The sequence below is a fragment of the Oncorhynchus keta genome, chromosome 29 (genome assembly GCF_023373465.1).
Source record: "Oncorhynchus keta strain PuntledgeMale-10-30-2019 chromosome 29, Oket_V2, whole genome shotgun sequence".
NCBI classification, from domain to species: Eukaryota; Metazoa; Chordata; class Actinopteri; order Salmoniformes; family Salmonidae; genus Oncorhynchus; species Oncorhynchus keta.
This window is the reverse complement of record NC_068449.1, coordinates 45,296,523-45,318,072: the sequence shown is the minus strand read 5'-3', so window position 1 is coordinate 45,318,072 and position 21,550 is coordinate 45,296,523. Positions and strand designations below refer to the sequence as shown.

General features: G+C 42.3%; 2 protein-coding genes across 4 annotated transcripts in view; both read right to left on the bottom strand.

Annotated features, from left to right (window-relative positions):
* LOC118362959 (PDZ and LIM domain protein 3-like) overlaps positions 1-19,163 on the bottom strand; it is a 29,481-nt gene extending 10,318 nt beyond the window's left edge. Inside the window, exons 1-5 of one of the 3 annotated variants that reach the window (XM_052486637.1) lie at positions 18,254-19,163; positions 10,127-10,278; positions 9,127-9,211; positions 8,771-8,958; positions 6-133 (exon numbers count right to left, since the gene is read on the bottom strand). In XM_052486637.1, coding sequence (XP_052342597.1) covers positions 6-133; positions 8,771-8,958; positions 9,127-9,211; positions 10,127-10,278; positions 18,254-18,301 — 601 coding nt within the window. In that variant the 5' untranslated portion in view covers positions 18,302-19,163. Of the gene's footprint in view, positions 1-5; positions 134-8,770; positions 8,959-9,126; positions 9,212-10,126; positions 10,279-14,409; positions 14,824-14,844; positions 15,590-18,253 lie in introns of those variants that run through there. The other 2 variants (XM_052486638.1, XM_052486636.1) reach the window with 2 other exon arrangements.
* The window catches only part of LOC118362958 (sorbin and SH3 domain-containing protein 2-like), an 87,469-nt gene continuing 82,687 nt past the window's right edge, over positions 16,769-21,550 (bottom strand). The window contains exons 24-26 of the mRNA XM_052486634.1: positions 21,479-21,516; positions 21,214-21,320; positions 16,769-19,231 (exon numbers count right to left, since the gene is read on the bottom strand). Coding sequence (XP_052342594.1) covers positions 19,170-19,231; positions 21,214-21,320; positions 21,479-21,516 — 207 coding nt within the window. The 3' untranslated portion in view covers positions 16,769-19,169. The remainder of the gene's footprint in view (positions 19,232-21,213; positions 21,321-21,478; positions 21,517-21,550) is intronic.

Sequence of the window (21,550 nt, the reverse complement as noted above, 5' to 3'; positions counted from 1 at the left end):
CTGACCGTCGCTGTCGACAAAGTCCTGCAGGGCCTTGAAGGAACCTGATTGCCGGGGCTCCTGGGGCTCCTCCTGTTCTTTCAGGAGCATGCGGTACACATCAGACTCCTCGATGGAGGTCAGCGTCTTGCTACTGCAGAGAGGGAAACACACACACACACAGATGAGCAACAATACACACACACACACACAGGTGAGCACACACACAGACACACACACACACACACACACACACACACAACACACACACAAAATATCACAAACATCTCACATTTTGTGGAGATGGAGAAAGAAATGGGAAAGGGGGATACCTAGTCAGTTGTACAATTGGATGCGTTCAACTGAAATGTGTCTTTCATATTTAACCCAATCCCTCTGAATCAGAGATGTGCCAGGGGCTGCTTTAAGTCGACGTCGGCTGCACCTGTTCCAGCCGAGATCTGCGGCTACCACGGAAAGCACTGTTCATCTGCCCCACCAGACATCAGTGTAGTCATAACAACACTATCCTCCATATCAGATTTAACATCAGAGTCGTATTGAGGCCTGGGGGTCCAGAACTCCCCAGCTCCAGGTTTCGGGACGGGCTGCAAGTCATAGGGGGAAATGATGCCTGCCAGCTGGGGCACTCTCACTCCAGGGCCCTGAGGCTTTTGGTTATCACAGGCTGCATCAGGTCAAAAGGATGCCCGCCAGACATTACAGAGACCAGACCTGGGGTCAAATACTATTTGAAATCATTTCCAAATACTGTTTTTAGTGCTTTATTGAGCTTTCCTGGCTTAATGGACCAATAAAATAGTCCCACAATGGCAAACCCCACCCATGTGGTACTCCAGGCAGGCTAGAAGTATTTGCGCTCAAAGTACTTGAAAGATTTCAAATAGTATTTGAACTCAGGTCTGACAGAGACACACATAACACGGGCATCAGAAGACGTCCATAAAAGGAAGTGAAGAGAGGGAAAAACAGAGAGGAAGAATGGATGGGAGGAGAACAGAGAGAATGGAGAGAGGAGGTTAGAGATGACATGGTGTGAAGAAGCATGAGGGTGCAGACGCCTTTCGTATACACAGCTCTTTTTATAGCCACCACCCATAGTCAGAACACCAAGTCATCTAACCAGAATTTGCTGAAAGAGATCTACAGGCCAATAATACGACACATGGATTGAATACGCTATATATGTATATATACACTGAGTGTACCAGACATTAGGAACACCTTCCTAATATTGAGTTGCACCCCTTTTTGCCCTCAGAACAGCCTCAATTCATCGGGCGTGGACAAGGTGTCGAAAGCGTTCCACAGGGATGCTGGCCCATGTTGACTCCAATGCTTCCCACAGTTGTGTCAAGTTGGCTAGATGTTCTTTGGGTGGTGGGACCATTCTTTTCTATATACACTACCATTCAAAAGTTTGGGGTCATGTAGAAATGTCCTTGTTCTTGAAATAAAAGCACATATTTTGTACGTTAAAATAACATCAAATTGATCAGAATACAGTGGAGACATTGTTAATGTTGCAAATGACTATTGTAGCTGGAAACGGCAGATTTTTAACGGAACATCTACATACAGTTGAAGTCGGAAGTTTACATACACTTAGGTTGGAGTCATTAAAACTTGTTTTTCAACCATTCCACAGATTTCCTGTTAACAAACTATAGTTTTGGCAAGTGGGTTAGGACATCTGCTTTCTGCATGACAAGTAATTTTTCCAACAGTTGTTTACAGACAGATTTCTTCACATATAATTCACTGTATCACAATTCCAGTGGGTCAGAAGTTTACATACACTAAGTTGATTGTGCCTTTAAGGATTGGTTGCAAATTGTTCTTCCAAATGGACAATGACCCCAAGCATACTTAGAAAGTTGTGGAAAATGGCACAAGGACAAGAAAGTCAAGATATTGGAGTGGCCATCACATAGCCCGGACCTCAATACTATAGAACATTTGTGGGCAGAAATGATAAAGCGTGTGCGGGCAAGGAGGCTGTCAGGAGGAATGGGCCAAAATTCACCCAACTTATTGTTGGAAGGCTACCCAAAATGTTTGACCCAAGTAAAGCAATTTAAAAGGCAATGCTACTACCAAATACTAATTGAGTGTATGTAAACTTCTGACCAACTGCGAATGTGATGAAAGAAATAAAAGCTGAAATAAATCATTCTCACAACTATTATTCTAACATTTCACAATCTTAAAATAAAGTGGTGATCCTAACTGACTAAGACAGGGAATTTTTACTAGGATTAAATGTCAGGAATTGTGAAAAACTGAGTTTAAATGTATTTGGCTAAAAGGCCCATTATCAGCAACCATCACTAATCACTACTGTGTTTCAATGGCACGTTGTGTTAGCCAATCCAAGTTTAGCATTTTAAAAGGCTAATTGATCATTAGAAAACCCTTTTGCAATTTTGTTAGCACCGCTGAAAACAGTTGTACTGATTAAAGAAACAATAAAACTGGCCTTCTTTAGACGAGTTGAGTATCTGGAGCATCAGCATTTGTGGGTTCGATTACAAGCTCAAAATGGCCAGAACCTAAGAACTTTCTTCTGAAACTCGTCAGTCTTTTCTTGTTCTGAGAAATGAAGGCTATTCCATGTGAGAAATTGCCAAGAAACTGAAGATCTCGTACAACGCTGTGTATTACTCCTTTCACAGAACAGCGCAATCTGGCTCTAACCAGAAAATATAGAGAAGTAGGTAGTATATATATATTACTTTTAATGGATGATGCAATGGAAGCTATCAATCAATATATATATATATATATAAATAAGTGGAGGCTCCTCAGGAGGAAGGGGAGGACCATCCTCCTCAGTAAAATGTCGTAAATATAAAAATAGTATAACATTAAAAAAAGATTAAACGAAACAAATTATATTCATATATCACCAAATAATTGGTTAAAATATACTGTTTTGCGATGAAGGTCTACAGTAACTTCAACAGCACTGTCTGTGCTTGCACCATGGTGTAGCCGGAGGAAAGATAGCGTCCATCCTCCTCTGGCTACATTAACTTCAATACAAGATATAGGAGGTTCGTAGGCCTCACTCCCTTCCATAGACATACATGGTAATTATGACCACTTCTGGAGGATGTCCTCCAACCAATCAAAGCTTTTGCAGTATGAACTGACATCGTGTCCATCCGATCATAGATGTAGGATCAGATAATGAACCTAGTTTGTTGTATTGGGATTGTGCCACAGAGCATTATGGGGGTTCTATGTGTTGAGAAGCTTGGTGACATTGTTGGATAGAGATTAAGAGTGAAGAGTGATAGTTGAGCATTTTTGGGACATTATCCAATTCAGTTTTTTCAAAATGCAGGAGATGGATGAGGTATATTATACATTGTTTTCTTAGGTTTAGAACTTTATTGTTGTGTCCAGTTAGTGCAATGTATTTAAATTTGCCTTGCTAGCTAGCTACCAGCGCGAGTGTGCAGTTTTCTCCGCCAGAATGGTAGAAGGGCCAACGCTGCCGAAAATGTTGGACGTTTTGTTGAAGAACCCCTTTCATTCTCTGGGGTACACGGAAAAGGTGCAAATTAAAAGCGAGGGTCGACCTCTGCCTGAGATCAGTTTCATGGAGAAGGATGAAAAGGTGAGAGCGTTCAATACCAACTGGCATCAAATGTAAAGCTGGTTAACAGGGAGCCTATTATCAATCCGCCTGTAAATGCACCTTAAGGTTCTTTACATGCTGAACATCTTTTCTGAGATTTGGAAAACAACTCCGAATGATTTGATAGCTTCCACTGCATCATCCATTAAAAGTTAGATTAAAAGAGAAAGGTTGGCGTAGCACGTTTCTTCTCATGCGCTCAAGTAGGCGTTGCACTTTCCTCCGGTATTTTTTTTTAGCAAAGATGATAACACATAATCACTTCGGACAGACACTAGCAAAAACTCATGACATAAATGTCTCTGCATCCCAGGCTACGCCTAAACATTAGAAACCTTACATGCTGTATGGTATCTGCTGTATGGGTTGAAAACAATACTTGTTCTGTCTGATCAACTGTAGGCTACGAATTAGAGCAGCTGCATACAGAGTCTATGAGCCCTGTCCATCTGGTCAAGGTAAACTAATTGGTAGCGTTATGTATTTATAGTCCATTTGTGTGTCAGGAGAAATTGTGAAAGTGACAACATGTTGGTTATATTCAAAATTGGGCTGGCTAGGTTGCCTATATGTTTTGAATCCAAAATTATTCACTGGAATGAATCAATCAACATAATGGCAGATGTGAGTCATTTATTTTATTTTTACAAGGCCTACAGTTGCATAGGCCTGCATGATGCAAACATGCATAAAGCTCAGCCCCGTGATTTATATTGTCTATCAGTTGTCGTCTGTGTCTGGGTAGAGGAAATCCCCCTCCTAATCTAGTCTAAATACAGAGGTTTTTAAAAAAAACAACATGTGACTTGATTAAGAAAAACTGCTCCCATCATAGCCCATATAAAACCTTTTTACAACTGATTATTAATTGTCATACCTTATAAGGTCCAGAGTTTTCCTAGTTAGGTTAACATATAAGGAAAAACTCCAGGCCCTAGGGGGTAAAAATTGCTCCACTGCTCTATGGTGCCACCATTCTGCTTGAAGCTGTCAGTTATCGTCAGGTATGTGGATGATCAGGGCTTTATTCAGGAACGTTTCTTGGGTTACATGATGTCTCATGTGACCGTTCATCCACTGGCACCTTGAACGTTTCCCTTCCAAACACTGAGTACCCCTATCAACTTCCTCTCATTACTGTATGTAGAGTCAATCACATACTACACGATCCCATTAACACATCAAAGATCTTACTCCTTGCTTGGGCTAACTCTTTCTTAGCTCTTTTGTCTACCTGTGTAGTGTCTTGTGTTGTTGTTTTTTTGTCTTCTCAGTGATATCGTGTCCTCCTGCACTGGTCAAGCCTCTGAACACCTCATCAACTCATGCCTCATACCCTCATTCAATCACTGCTGTGGTCCCCTTTCCAACACCGTAAGTAGCCTTCTCATCCCTCATAATATTGTACTATAAATGTCTTTAGGTTAAAATAATTAGTCTCTGATGATTTTTTAAACACACTTTGTGGTCTCTGTGTGTTCCATGCCTATACTGGAGGTCCCCCATCCTCCTCAATTTTCCAAGTCACCAGCCTCCACTGAAATACTGTGTATAAATATATTTTTTACATTGTATGTTTTATATTTTTTACATTGTATGTTTTATATTCAATATGCTTGCAGTGAATCAGCTCAACATCTCCTCCTCATTCAGTCATCTAACAGACTCCCATCCAGAGCGACCCACAGAAGGAACCAGCGCCAACGCCCTGCTCAAGGGCACGTTGACAGATTTCCCACAAGGTCAAAAACGGGGACCAGAACCAGCGACCTATCAGCCACCGGCCAAGCTCCCAATCGCAAGTCCACCAGCCCTCCAAGATACCCCCACAGTTCCCCAAGAGCTGCCCCTCAACCATCCGAGACCCCCCCCAAGAAAAATGTAATTATTACACCCCCCCGCCAAACAACACAAAAAACAGAAGACATCAAGGACAACAAAATATGCCAACTGAATATGTTTGAGTACATGTATGGCACTATTTACCTGTGTCTGTGTATGTGCACGTGTGTGTATTTGAATGAGAGTGTCATCAGCCTCAGGCAAACATGCATTAGCTGTAAGAACACTGCCCCTCAGGGTCATTCAAACTGACTTTTTGTTTTGTTTGGACTTTATTGTTTGACTTTTATATTTGACGGTCATTATATCCCCCCACCCAGCAACTCCACTCCTACTTGTCTCCAATTCCACATCCCAACCCTCAGCTTATCCCACAGCTTATCTCACATATCTCTGCTCGCCACCCTCTTCGGATTTCTACACACCATTATATCTTTCAACTATGCTGTGATATTTAACATACAATTTGAAATCTATATATTCGAATAGAATCCACAGATTGTGAGTTGAAGATAAATACTGTTACTGAGATATTAGTATATCAGTAATTGACTGACTCGGTCTCCCAACAATACCATTTCTAGGGATTAAAAAAAAATCAATGTTACACACTTGCAGCCATTCCTGAGCCTGAGACCAGAAACACGCAAAAACAATACCAAAATAAATGGTCTATTGATTCTGTATCCTCACAACAAAATCTGCAGAGCTACAATGATTGTATGTCCCAAATATTCAACATTTTGTTGGTAGCAAGAATTCGGTACAATAATGTTAGCTGAAAAGCACAACGTCTTGTATCTAGCTTCGTATTATATATCAACTCATACCATAGAATCCATACATCAAAAATATCTTCAACTTTTTTCCAATCTGTATGGCTCAGCTATCAACATCCTGGTCTTCAAATGAAACTGGTTTATTTTCCTATTTATGCTATTTTTATTCCTCTGCCAGTTTTGATCCTTTATATTGGGAAAACAGACCAGTTCCCTACCTCCTCCCGCTGCCACCTGCCTCCTCCATTTTGGGGGTAATGCTGTAATCATTTGGTTGTAATCTTGGATTGAGCAGACCTTCACATATAATTATGATAACTCTACCATTCCAATTTACAATATCATTTAAAAACAAAATCCCCTTTTCAAACATTTTTTCCATAAATACTGGTATTTAATCAACCAGTACATCTGAGTTCAGCCAAAATATTTTTTGTTCTATCTTTTCAGGGGGATGAAATTTTAATTGTAGCCAGCTTTACAATGCTTGTTTTGGGGATATTTTCTCTTCTTCAATTAATCGAAAATGAGACAAGGCAATCTGCACAAAGGCAAAAATTTCATTTTTAAACAATGGATGAGCTTTTCTTAGTAATCTACTTGAGAACCATTTCGGGTTAAAGTTATACTTTTGGATAAGTAAAGCTTTTAGAGAGAGGTTTAGTGCTTTTATATTTAATCATCTCAACCCTGCATGTTCATACTCATTTTAAAGATAGGCACGCTTTATCTTGTCTGGTTTAGCATCCCAGATAAAGCTAAATATGATATGTTTTGAAAAACGAATCATCAGGAGTAGGCAGCACCATAAGTAAACTAGTAAACTGAGATAAGACTAAGGAGTTAATCAGTGCATTTTTTCCATAAATAGACAGGAATTTCCCTCTCCATGGTTGCAGTTTTCTATTGAAATTCATCGTGGAGATTTCATTTATATATTTTGTGATATGAAAACCAAGTATGTCTACTTGACTGTCAGACCATTTTAAAAGTTGTATTTATTTAAAGATCCAATACGTAAAATTGTACACTTATCGTAATTAGGTTTTAGTCCAGAATGGTTATCTAGGTCTTCAATGTAACATTGCAGGGATCAAGCTTGCGGACTTAATATAAAACTTGAGTCATCGGCATGCATGGACACCTTCGTTTTTAAGCCTTGGATTTCTAATCCTCTAATGTTATTTGATCTGATTTTAATAGCTAACATTTCGATGACCATAACGAATAGATATAGTGAAAGCGGACACCCTTGTTTAACTCCTCTTGACAATTCAAAACCGCTATTTACCATTTTACACCTGTGGTTGCTATACATTACTTTTACCCATTTCATAAGAGAATCACCGACATTGAAAAAATCCAGGCATTTATAAATAAAATACAGCCTTTCCTTATCAAAAGCCTTTTCAAAAAACGCTATAAATACCAGGCCTGGTTTCTTAGATGTTTCATATTGTTTTATTATTTCTAGTAGTTGTCATGTATTTATCTCCAAGTGTGGATCATTCTTGATACATATGGGTAGAAACAACGTTGATTCAACCAGTTTGTGGTCACAGGACCTCACTATTACAAGTACTCAAAGGTTTCTACTGAAACACTTGATCAAAATATGAACAGTGAAGAGCTGCTGTACTGAAAACTGTACACTGTAGGCTGATGTGAACCTCGGCTAGCATGATTTATGTCTGTCTATCAGAAACAGCTCCTGCTCAAGCCAGGGAAAAAGTCATTCCTGTGTGCTTGGGTAATACATGCACCGCGGTGACACCCCATATATCTGCTAGCTAGGCTAATGAGATCCACATGACTTCCTGGGAACTGAAAAACGAGGATACAAGACTCTCTATATCCTCCTCCGATTTTTATAATGTCTCAATAAAGTGTAATATATATATATATATATTTTTACACACACACACACACACACACACACACACACACACACACACACACACACACACACACACACACACACACACACACACACACACACACACACACACACACATATATATAAAACTCCACAGGTACAGGTGTGTCAAGCTTGTAGCGTCAATCCCAAAAAGACTTGAGGCTGTAATCACTGCCAAAGGTGCTTCAACAAAGTACTGAGTTAAGGGTCTGAATACTTATATAAATTAGATATTTCCGTTTTTTATTTGTAATTTTCAAACCTGTTCTTGCTTTGTCATTATGGGGTATTGTGTGTAGATTGATGAGGGGGAAAAAATAATGTAACCCATTTTAGAACAAGGCTGTAACGTAACAAAATGTGGAAAAAGTCAAGGGGTCTGAATAATCTCCCAATGCACGGTATATATTTAAAGTACCTTGACATAACATTTAACGTGTTTTAGAACAGAAACTATCAGAGAAGACGACAGTGGAAGCTAACACAGCAATACTGGTGTCACCATGACGACAGATCGAAATCAGACAGACACCCAACCACCCATCAACCCACCGACCATCTCACCAACCCAGCCAGCCAACTCACCCCTCTGGCTTGTCCTGGACCAGGCCCCTCATCTGTCCATGCATGGCGTCCTGGATGTTGCCTGAGGAGTAGAGGCCTATGGGGGTGTTGTAGGCTGTGCTCACCACCTGACGATGGTCATCGATGTTAGCTGCAGCTATAAAGGGCTGGGCCTTGCGGTTGTGACCCGTACCAATGGGTTTGAACTCCTGAATGGAGTGAGAGAGTGAGAGTGAGAGAGAGAGAGAGAGAAAAAGACAAGGAGGCCTTTTGTGATGTTCTCTGACGCACACAAACACCAACAGGTGTAGACACAAATACAACAAATACACACACTACCCCCCCCCCCCTAATTAGATAGTCATGGAATCGCTCACCTGTTGCTCAGCCTCCAAGTTGATTTTGAACGGGTTGGCTTTCCCGTCTTCCGTGACTTGAGGCGACCAAAGCCTGGTTTCTGGTCTGGGAACAAGAAACAGGTCATGATCAAACAGAGTTTACTGTCAACTCCCTCGACCGCAGGTGAAACGATTATAACCACAGACCAAACATTGGTTTTACATGGCAGCTGGGCCACAGTACACTGAGCACTCATAAATCAAACCCAACTTCATACACTTCCTTTGGTGTGTGAACAGTATAAAAGCGTGTGTGTGTGTGTGTGTGTGTGTGTGTGTGTGTGTGTGTGTGTGTGTGTGTGTGTGTGTGTGTGTGTGTGTGTGTGTGTGTGTATGAAAGAGAATTTGTGCGAGTATGTGCGTGGACATGTATAAGTGTGTCTGTATTAGAGAGTGGGTGTGTGTAGCTCATTTCTTGGCGTTCTTTGGTATGAAATCGTCTTTTTCCAGCTCTGGAACATTCTACATAAGATGGAACGTTCTATGTGGTATTAAAGCGATCTTGGGATCCATCAAGTACAGTAAGTTCTGTAGATAGTCAAACGTGAATGTGTGTTTGACTAGCTATGTGTGTCATAGGATACACCCATTGGTAGTCACTTGTGTCACTGATGTTTGTATACATCTCTATTGTATGGTGTGTGCTTTTATGTGAGAGGCGTGTGTGTATTTGGGTATGTGTGTTTGTGAGAGTATTACTGTGTGCGCACGTGAGTATTAGTGTGTGTGTGCGTTTATGTGAGGTGTGTGTGTGTATTAGTTTGTGCGTGTAAGTGTGTGCTTGTCAGTGTGTGTGTTTACGTGAGAGGACTATGTGGGGTGGGCAGCAATGTGTGCATGTCAGTGTGTGTGTGTGTGTATGTTAATGTGCGTGTGTGTGTGTGTGTGCGTGAATGTCTCCAGTGTGTGTGTAAGTATCAGGTGAGTGTGTACGCGTGTCTGTATCGGTATGTGAGTGTCCCACAGTGTGACCCCTGACCTCTGGACGGTGAGAATGAGCTGGTAGATGGAGTCTTTGATCTTGTTCTGGGCCTCACAGTGCATCATGTCCTCCGCCGGGATGCCCTCGATGGCCAGGATGACATCACCAGGACACAGGTTGGCCACCGCCGCCTTACTGCCCGGAGTGATCTGCCCAGAGAGAGAGAGAACGAGAGGGGTGACAGAGATGGATCATTATTAATTCAATTGTCACAAATGATTCTAATAATGGTTGCCGTTATTAGTGTCGTCTTCGGTTACTTTGGTGAAGTAAGCAAACGTCTTCACTTTTTATACTTAGAAAGTGAACTGAACTGAGAGAGAGGGAGATGGAAAGAGAGAGAGAGAACTTGAAGTGAGAACCCCGGCTGCTGCCAAGGTATATTTTTTACGATTCTCTCCCATATATAACTCAGTACGACTTATAAAACCCGATTATTCAGAGCGAGGCGGAGAGAGAGAGACGGAGACAGAGAGAGGAGAGGGAGAGAGACGGAGACAGAGAGAAGAGAGATCAGTAAGGTTGTTAATAATCTACTATTAGCCAGGCAGAAATGTGTGCCATATGTGTGGATCCGTAGTCACACAAACATGGGAATAATCCTTCTTACCTCACCACACAAGCATGCCATCTCCATCTCAATCCCTTCCTCCCTTGTCCCCACCCTCCATCACTTCCCCATCTCTCTCTTTCATCATAATCAAATGGCATGTACTGTCCTATGTATATATAATGAATGAACACAATGTAGCCTGCTCTATATTAGTGCCACCTCATCATCCGCCTGTAATTAGGTTGGCCCGCTCTATATCAGTGCCACCTCATCATCCGCCTGTAGTTAGGTTGGCCCGCTCTATATCAGTGCCACCTCATCATCCGCCTGTAGTTAGGTTGGCCCGCTCTATATCAGTGCCACCTCATCATCCGCCTGTAGTTAGGTTGGCCCGCTCTATATCAGTGCCACCTCATCTATCTGACTGATTGTAGTTGAACAAACCTCTTTGGGCCTAATTGATCCATTAGGTTAACTGTAGGCCCACTTCTAGTGACGCAGACTCCCTTTAAGCACTTCTGGTCTATAGAACCTCTAATAAAAGCATAGATTTGCATGATTCTATTTCCTCCTAACACCTCGTTGCCACAACGTTGCATATAGATTTGGGAGAAGGTTGTTCATGAAATTATGGCAACATTTTTGACAGCCCAATTGTGTTGCTGGATTTTGTGCACAACAACCCACAACTATATGCTATTTATGTTCATGCTAATTAATAAGCAATACCAAAACTCCCAACTCAAAAGTCGATTTTGTTGCAAAAGTTTAAATATACATTTGCTGGGAGTTTGCGGTTTGTTTTAGTAGCCGTCTACTTGACAGTGTCCTGGCCTCCAGAGTACATGGTTGAAACCTCTCTGTGTATGAAGTCAGGAAGTAAACCTCTCTCTCTGCGTATAAAGTCATTTGCCCTCGCTGGTATTTGAGCTCGTGCAAACTGTTTATTTCCCCCATCTCTCTGTGTGGACGAAGTAAACACGTGTTTCGTCCTGCCAACTGACAGTTTACAGACGGAACACGGACACGAGCCGGGTCGAAATGATTGGGTTTTATAAGTGGTAACGAGTAACATACGGGAGAGAATAGTAAAAATATAGAGAGAGAAAGAGAGAGAGAGCAATTGAAGTTAAAACCTCAAAAGTAGCCGGGGTTTTAACTTCAAAATACTCCCTATTTTTCGTCCATTTACTTCAAATGCTCTCTTTCTCTGTGTGTGTGTGTGTGTGTGTGTGTGTGTGTGTGTGTGTGTGTGTGTGTGTGTGTGTGTGTGTGTGTGTGTATCTCCCTCTGTCTCTCACCGCTTGCAATATTTCTTTCTCTCATTCGCTCTCTCTCTGATGGGGTTTTCCTCTCTGGTGGAAGAGAACCATATTGCGTTTCAGGCGCAACTTGTAGTTCTCACAGGGGAGACGTTACATTGAAGCTTGGATCACGGGCCTATAAATAACCCAGGAGGAGAGAGTCACGGGATGCGGAGGGAACATGAGTGATTTACACGATTCAAACTTTGGCATTTTCCTTGACAACCATCTGCATCTCCCTGTGGCGTGCATCATTTTTACTACTCTCCTATCCATTCCGACAGTCAGTCCCAAATCGCTCCGAAACCCGTCATTTGGCCTTTTTTTAAAAACGTTTGCAGATCTGTAAGGTGAAATCAATATGGTGGAAAGGTCTTCCATTACACTGGAACCCATCCAGACTCTTCAGATCTGCAGACATTGAAGGGTTAGGGCCAAAAGGAGGGCAAGGAGGCGAATAGGGAGCAGCTCCAAAAGTTTCCTGCATGGATGGACCCCTGGGTTGTGTTCGGGAGGGAGAAAGCAATGGTTTGAAAACGGGGAGCTACGACCATAACTTGTCCAATAAGAAGCCCTCATTTTCATTTTGCTATGCGGTACACACACACACACACCACTGAACACAACCCCTAGTTTCTTCCCTACTCCGCTTCCAGTCCCAGCCAAACAGGCACGGCCGCAGCTAATTTAAACGTCACTCGTCATCCGTCCTGGATTCCCTCGTTTACTGGAACCCGGGCAATGGACGTCAATTAATAATGTTTCGTTTACGCTTTTACTTGGAAACAAAAATCAACCGAAGAAGGGGATGTTTACATTTTTTTTTTTTTTTTTTAACAGCCTGGGAAGACATCCCCGAGACAAGGTCGAGGTTTCAAGCTCTGCGAGCGAGAGGAATGTGCCAGTGGCTAAATCTCATTGCAAGCGAACAGCCCCTCGAACGAGAGCTAGTAAAGACCACGTAGAGAGGGTTTAAGAAGCTTTCGATCAACGACTGCTGTGTGAGAGGTTAGGAGTAAAGTGATGAGAGCTTGTCTAGTGGGTGGATTGTGAAGGGATACGTGAACATACAAAAGGCACAAACGGACAGGGTCAAGGGTACATGAGGGGATTTAAATCAATCGAGGAGAAAGATTGAAAAACAACGAACGGAGTCAGATTGTACTTCATCCCTAAATGGCATAAATGGCATCCCTAAATGGCATATATTATTATATATTATATATATCCCCCTGATGGTTAAGGTTAGGCTTGGAGATGGGGTAATCTGACCCTAGATCTGTGGTTAGGGGCACCAGCTACCTACTTGTCTGACATCATGGTCGAGACCCCAGTTTTGACCCCTCTCTCTCGCCAGCCTCCCTCCCCTTCATCAGCTTGCGGGTTCTCTGCTCACACAACAGGTGTGTAGTGGCCATCAGGGGCCAATGATTCACAGATCTCACCGGTAACTCTTTTAGCTCCCGGCCCTGGTGCCAGGCCTAAACTTAGACACACGACAGGGATTACTGATACTCCTATGGTTACACACACACACGCACCCTTGCCAAAGTTAAAATACAGAACTACAACATATACACACACTCTCACACACAGAGACAGACAGACACACATACAAGCACACACACAATGTTAACACAAACACATGATGATGATCTCTCTCACACACCTACAGTTGAATGTCTTAACTTGAGCAAAATGAAGGGCATTCTCTGAATAACTCCAGCTAGATGCCTACCCAGGAGACTGCACTTTGGTCGCCAGCTATTAACCCATTCCCAGCAGCCTGCGTTCATTCAGCTGCTGTGTGCGTGCGTGTGCGTGCGTGCGTGCGTGCGTGCGTATCCTAGTAGATGATGCAAACAGCTATTTCCAACTGAGCTGCAGATATTTACTGGAACACGGGTGTGTGTGCGCACGCACGTACATGTGTGTGTGTGTGTGTGTGTGTGTTCCCCCAGCCGCGCAGCCTTCCACCACATAAGAAAGATCCCTGCTGTATCATGGTTTAACACAACCCTAAAACACACATTCACAATCCAGTGGTCTTTCACTGTATGAATCTAAGGCTGTTAGGGAATGGCTGAGGCTGTGTGTGTGTGTGTTGTGTACGGCGGCAGTAAGGGGAGAGAGACACACGCACACCATAGGCTAAAACAGAGCGGATCAACATAATCCCCTACACTCAGTATACAATGGTGGAACGGTTGAGTATAATCTGACCATTTGTGTTCTCTGTAGGAAGACACACACACACACACCTCCCTACTACTGCGTCCTTCTCACCCACACAAACACCTGGCACCAGGCTCACTCAAAAGATGCTCGAGCACACATCACACATGCAAAACATACTGTAAACACACAATCCCCCACCCATTGTCAGTCTTCTCAGTCTAAAAGTATCAGGCACACTCTCTTACCCTGGAGATGGTGAGGGGCTGGTTGAAGTCCTTACCGCCAGTCAGTCGGAACCCCCACGGGGCCGGGCCATTTAGGACAACATCCAGTGGCATGTCCCCCTCTCTGTCCCTCGTCTCTGTAGCTGGAAGTACACTGGTGTGTGTGTGTGTCCCAAACACAGCCGGATTCTCAGAAACAGAGCAGCGGGACGATTTACTCGTGTACCCTTTTAAACTCGCGGAGGGGTGGTGGTGTAGGGGGGACCCCACCCCCTGAGCGAAGTCATTGGCCCCGACTCAGGACCAGAGGCATTTCTCCCTCTCGCTCTTTTTCCTATTTTGGCTGGCGACACTTACTCCCGTGCTCCTTTACTTCTGTTTGGTCTCGCTCTCTATCACTTTCTCTCTCCCCCTCCTTCTCGGATGTAGCAGCTCTGTCTGAACACGATACTGTACCTGTTACACTTGAACTCAGCCAACTCGTGTAGCGTCATCCTTCTCCAGCTTCGTCTCGCTCTCTTGCTCCACCTGTATGAACATCCAGGGGAAGAGTGGAGGTGGGCCAGTGTCTGTGAGCGTGCGGCCCACTCGTCGCTCCTCGTCCCCGGGTTGCCAGCGAGCCTGACTGGGTCCCCCACTCCGCCTGACGCTCTTGTCCGGCTGCTCCTGCCCTTATTTGGTCTGCAGGCGCAGCTCCTCGCTCAGGGCCGATTGATCTTTAGCGGTCCCAGAGCACTCTTCATTTAATTTGAGATCTCTCGTTATTTTTCTTTTTGTGTGATCTGGACACGAACCAATCTCCATTCTTAACGTTTCACTCACACAGAAACGAGGTCGGAGGCGTTTGCATAACCATTAGTGGAGGCATTTTTTCTTAATCTCTCGCACTCATAACAGAAACCGTTACAAAAATATCTAATGCAATTAAGTCATCCGTCAAAACATAAGCAGTTCTTATGTGTATATGTGCATGACAACAATGTAAACGCACAGTATACATTGAAGCAAGACAAGCTAACCTATTATGAAGTTGTCAGCCCTCCCTCTGAGCATAACGTCTGTTTTCATAACGTCTATGGGGAGGAAGAAAGCCAATCAAAACAATGGATGGCCATTTTTTAAAAACAAGCCCAATTATGATGACATTTAAAGTCGTTCATTCTCCCTTCGGCGTCGATCTCCTGAAATGGCTAACATACCTCCCTCAAGACGTATCAGTCCGGGTTTGTTTGTACAGTTGCCATGGGGGCAGGTTTTATGAAGGAGTTGACTCCTACACAAATAAAGGATGTCTGGGATGGTGCGTGTCTGTAGAAGGAGTGTACACACACGTCTCCAAATACGTACCCACTTCACATAGAATACTTGAAATGGTCTTGGTCCAACTATACAGTCCAAAACATATTGGGGCAGCGTGAACTTGAACCTTTCCTGGAATATACACACAGTTTACCAATAGAACAAAGGTATACCCAAACGCGCTACAGCCCAGCTTAAACAAAAGGCTCCGATGGGAGACGATTTATGCCGAAAACATAAGCCTTTTGTTTGTTTGTCCCGTCAATAAATCAGATTTACCCAGCAACAGAGGGCTCCTTTGTCTTTATCCTCCATGATCGTCACCAGTTGAAGTATCCTGGGGCAAATGTTTTTTTTTTGTGTGTGTGGATACATACAGCTTAATTGCATAGTCATTCATTCCTACGTGGACCACACCAGAACATAACTACTGTATAACCACGTCACACCAGTGAGAAAATGAGTCCGCCTGTTTACCAGATTTTCCAAAGAGAGAAAAATACAGAAATTATCAGGCAGAATTTATTCGGAATATAGTACCCAGAAATCGTGAAATAAAAGCAGAAAGACTGGTAGAAAGACTTGTAAATAAGAATGTCATTGCAATGCATCCACTTGAGTTCACATTCGGACAAACCTAAAAATATGCACTTGTAGCACCCCTTTCTGATTCAATATACACCACTCCAATGTGAGCCGGGATCCTCCAAAAGCCCACGTCTTCAGTCCAAAACCTTTAAAGTCCCCGAAAGTGGTAACAAAGGCAGACTAGAAATAGACTATAAATATTTAAAACATTACATTCTATCCTCATTCAATTACGGGTAACGTACATTCCCTTATACTAAATTTTGCTCTCCAGAGCGGGTATCCCTTATAACACTACAAGGTACCACTTTACACTAAGTTACCTTTCATAAAGAGCACCTTAAAGTAGTGTAACCCACTACAAATATATATATATATATATATATATATATTTTTTTGCATACTGTATGGCTGTTTGGGGCGATTGAGGTGGATGTAGGAAAAGGTGGTGTGAAAAAGTGAGAGAAAAGAGAAAAGGCAACCGAAACGGATGGTGGGTGAGAAAATAAGAGTTTATAAAGCAGTGGATCATGTCATCGATTTACAGCTCCATACAAAAGACGTACAAAAAACAGCACCAACAGACACGCAGTGCTCTCACATGCCAGGGTAGTGTTCATTAGGGATAGCAACGGGAAACGTTTGCAACAGAACACGAACATTTGCATTTGTTATTTGACATGTCCAGGTAGTCAGCTTTCTTCTGTTTGGTCCCTAATGAACACGACCCAGGGAAGAGTGAATGAAAAGGGGGTGGTGAGAAAAATAAACGAGAACAAAAGCAACCAAAGACAGAAACCAAAAATAAAGTAATTACATATTAAGGTGCTTAAACAATTGTTCTGACCCCAGTGTCCTTCCTATGTGAATACATACTCATTTACACACGAAAAAAAAAGGCAAAATAAATTCTTAAAATCACATTCATTGAACACAAAAAGTATGCCTAACAAATGTTATTCAAATACATTGTAACAAGCTATTGCATTGACACTAATCGTTTCATTCATTCCGGACAGTAAAAAGGTCGCCGTCAGAATGATCTAGAGAAAAAAACAACGCCAGGAAGATAACTGTATAATTCAAATTACGCCGCTTCTCTCATTATATTCATTTAGAGTGAAGTAAAACATCCCATTTGGACAAAGGCAATGAATGTCATTCCTAATACAGGATTCAACAGCGATCTTAAAGAAAACCTCGTCATAGAATAAAATAACACCATTTCAAAAAGGAGGCGTGTGTTATTGACACCTGAAGGTTTGTTGTATATTGACAAAAGTAAATGTCAGACTTGACTGGGAACAAATGTAGGCTATTGTCTCGTTATCTTAAACATGGCAAGGGGATTTTGCTGTGGTTGAAATGAGCCAAAAGCACACTTTACCTTAGGCCACTTCAACTAGAAGAAAGTACACAAAGTAAGCTGAGAAACTTATGTTGCTCTATCCAAAGTTATATTTATGGACGGAGACATCTAAATGACGTCCTATCAATATTCAATACTTTTCCCACTATAAATATCTTCACATACAAGAAAAGTGGGAAAACGGGTTGCTTTTGAATATGTTTTTCCAACGGTATCAAACTCCCAAAGCCCTATCGACAATCCAATCTAGCTCTCACTTGTAAAATCCGTAGTGTACTCATACATTTCAAGTGAGAAAAAGGATAAACCGCCAAGTCCATCGATCAATAAAATCCCAAATCTATAAATATTATTTCCCATCTAAAGTACAAAATGTACTGTAATTGTTCAAACAGAAGGGCTAAAAAATAAAATATCGACGATTGCCACTTCCACATTTGAAATAACTCGCCCATACAAGAGTTTGCAAACACTATAAAATGAGAAACTGGAATTGACTGTAGGCCCATAGAGGGCAGATATCCAGAGCCTTCCGGTGCAAATAGAAGGCTCTGCAAATGTATTTATATGCTTTCAATATCAATGCATTTGCCTCCAAACATATCTTACCCTATCCCGTGGTATCCAGCAACACTTTGGGGTATCGTGCGTCATCATTTTCACTAGGGGAAATAGGTGAGTGTTCCTGTGTTGGTGTATAACATTTCTGAAGAAGATTTTTTACTAACAACGCTGGGGTTGTTTCATGTTGCTTATTGAACGCTGCTGTGGATAAGAGCATTTGCCAAAGGATTAAACTTTGAAATGTGTTGCAATGTCCTATACTGCTCTGAAAATACCAACCAGCCCCCCTATTACAGATAATACACTTAGGGGGAGGGGGGAGGGGGTTCTCGATTTAACACTGAGGAAAAAGGGGGAAAAAACATGTCCAAAACCAAGATGGCTGACACGATGACGTCAAGGCAATCCTGAGTGGCAGTTTACTTGGCATCTCTAACTCTATCTTTACCATATTTGACCTTTCTGAATGTTACACAATCAACTTATCAATGCAAGTTATTACATTACTGGGTTAAAATATATCTAATAAATCAAATAAAAGCAGATGTCAACATTTAAAGGTGGCCATCTTGTTTGGCTACCCTTCCTTCAGTATCTGAGGTGAAAGGAATTCAAAAGTATGGATCTTCTTCTACCGCTTCTTGATCATTTAGAAAATAATCGTTTAATTAGTGGAATAGTCTCCTTTAGAGTTGGCTAGTTAGAGCTAAAACAAAATATTTTTTTATGACGTTGTCGCACATGCTTGAGCAAGGCTTCTTGGATGACCTGACATAGTGGGGTCATCCTAGGGTCAGCTCCACCTCCCCCAATCTTAACCTTAATTAACCTTTGGTGGGGAAAGTGACCCAAATCAGTGTCTGGGGGCAACTTTACTCCGGGTTGGTTGTGTCCAATATGGGTTGTGCTAGAGATGGAAGGGTCCAAGTAAGGAGGGTGCGGGGGTGGACCGGATTCATCATTACAGTTTCTTGACGTAGTTTCCTGGAAAGGTTCCAAACTGCTTGCTCCGTCGAGAAGTCCCTTTTTAAAAACACAAAAACAGAGATGCCAATTTTCCACTATGTAGACATCCACGGTGACATTAAAACATCATTATAGGTCGTAGTTGTAAAAGAGAATGTGTTTAATAAAGGATAATAATAAACAATGAAAGGTGTCCGTTTACATACTGTAGCCCACTAGAAGTGATTGATTCTAGAATTTCAGTGGTTCCTCTATGCAGAGGGAACTATCCAAAGAATTGCTGTATTAAATTGTTTATTCAAATATTGCAAAAAAACACAAATGATTCCCTTCACCATTAAAATAAACCCAAGACTGTACATTCAAACCAAAGTTTATTTTTCAGAAGCTGTCTGTGTAGTTAGCAGCATTCCTACCAGACTGCAATGTAATCAACATCCAAATCAGGAAATGAAAGATCTCGTCGAGCTAATTGTAAGATTTCACAGAGGCCCCCCCAAAATCCCATTGCAACATGGCTGGACTTTGAGGAAGAAAGGAAATACAAGGACCTAGAATTGAGGGGTCAAATTAATTCTCAGTGCAACCAGTCTTTAGTGGATAATATCACCGCTTGGTATCTGGCTGAGTGGTCAAAATGGATTAGGTGGACATTTCAGAGTGGGAGAGGAAGTCCCTGTTCTGAAACAACTCCTACTCCCTAGGCACTTCCCCTAGCCCTTAATCCCTAGCCCCTAGGGAATTCCCCTAGCCTACTCCCTAGGCACTTCCCCATAGCTCCTAGGGAATTCCCCTAGCCCCTAGGGAATTCCCCTAGCCCCTACTCCCTAGGCACTTCCCCTAGCCCCTACTCCCTAGGCACTTCCCCTAGCCCCTACTCCCTAGGCACTTCCCCATAGCTCCTAGGCATTTGTAAATCTGAGAGGACTGCATAGAGAGCTAAGTAATGTGGTAGAAATTCCTGCTTGCCTATCAGAGGGCAAGGTGGGACCATTACCACATTTCTTATCCTTATCAAAGTCTTTTAGATGTACGCCCCAAGTGCCTATAGGCTAACGGTTGTTTCAGGATGGAGCGTGTTGTGTTGTACTCAGGCCACAGGCAGTAGATCACACAAGGAACTCGAGCACCACCTACTGGTCAGAGTGAAGTACGAGTTGAACATAAATGCGATTCAGTATCCACTGCTGCAAATCTACTAACTTGCAGGGCTCTCTAACCCTGTTCCTGCAGAGCTACCGTCCTCTAGGTTCACCCCAATCCCAATCTAGCACACCTTGAGTGGCTGCTGCCAACACACTGACTCAACTCCAGCCACTTTAATAATGGGAATTGATGGGAAATTATGTAAAATATATCACTAGCCACTTTAAACAATGCTACCTAATATAATGTTTACATACCCTACATTATTCATCTCATATGTATATACTGTACTCTATATCATCTACTGCATCTTTATGTAATACATGTATCACTAGCCACTTTAACTATGCCACTTTGTTTACATACTCATCTCATATGTATATACTGCACTCAATACCATCTACTGTATCTTGCCTATGCCGCTCTGTACCATCACTCACTCATATCTTTATGTACATATTCTTATCCCCTTACACTTGTGTCTATAAGGTAGTAGTTTTGGAATTGTTAGCTAGATTACTAATTGGTTATTACTGCATTGTCGGAACTAGAAGCACAAGCATTTCGCTACACTCGCATTAACATCTGCTAACCATGTGTATGTGACAAATAAAATTGGATTTGATTTGATTCTAATAATCAGCTGGTTGATGAGATAAATCAGGTTAGGCACGACTGGGGTTGGAGCAAAAACCTACAGGAGGGTAGCTCTCTAGGGACAGGGTTGAAGAACACTACGACAGCCTACCAGAGTGTGCACCCTTCGATCCTCCTTAACCTTGAAACTATTTCCGATCTTCTGTCATGACTGGATAGACAACAGCTTAGCTTTTTAGCAATCAAGTACTGCGATTCTGTGAGGAAAAGGTGAAGTATTTATTCTTCCCTCTTACCGACAAACCAGCCGTCGTCGCACTTCTCCATGACGTCCACGATGTCCCCCTCCTTCAGCTCCAGCTCGTCCTCGTTACGGGGCAGATAGTTGTACAGGGCCTGGAACCTGGGGGGGGGGGTAGTAGTTGTGGAATTGTTAGGTTCGATTACTCGTTGGTTATTACTGCATTGTTGGAACTAGAAGCACAAGCATTTCACTACACTCACATTAACATCTGTGTATGTGACAAATAAGATTTGATTTGAGATTCTACTGTTACTTACAGGTCTCCTCCACCATGGAGCGAATCCTGCACAAACCTCTGAGACAGAGATAGAGAGAGAGATAAGTAAGTA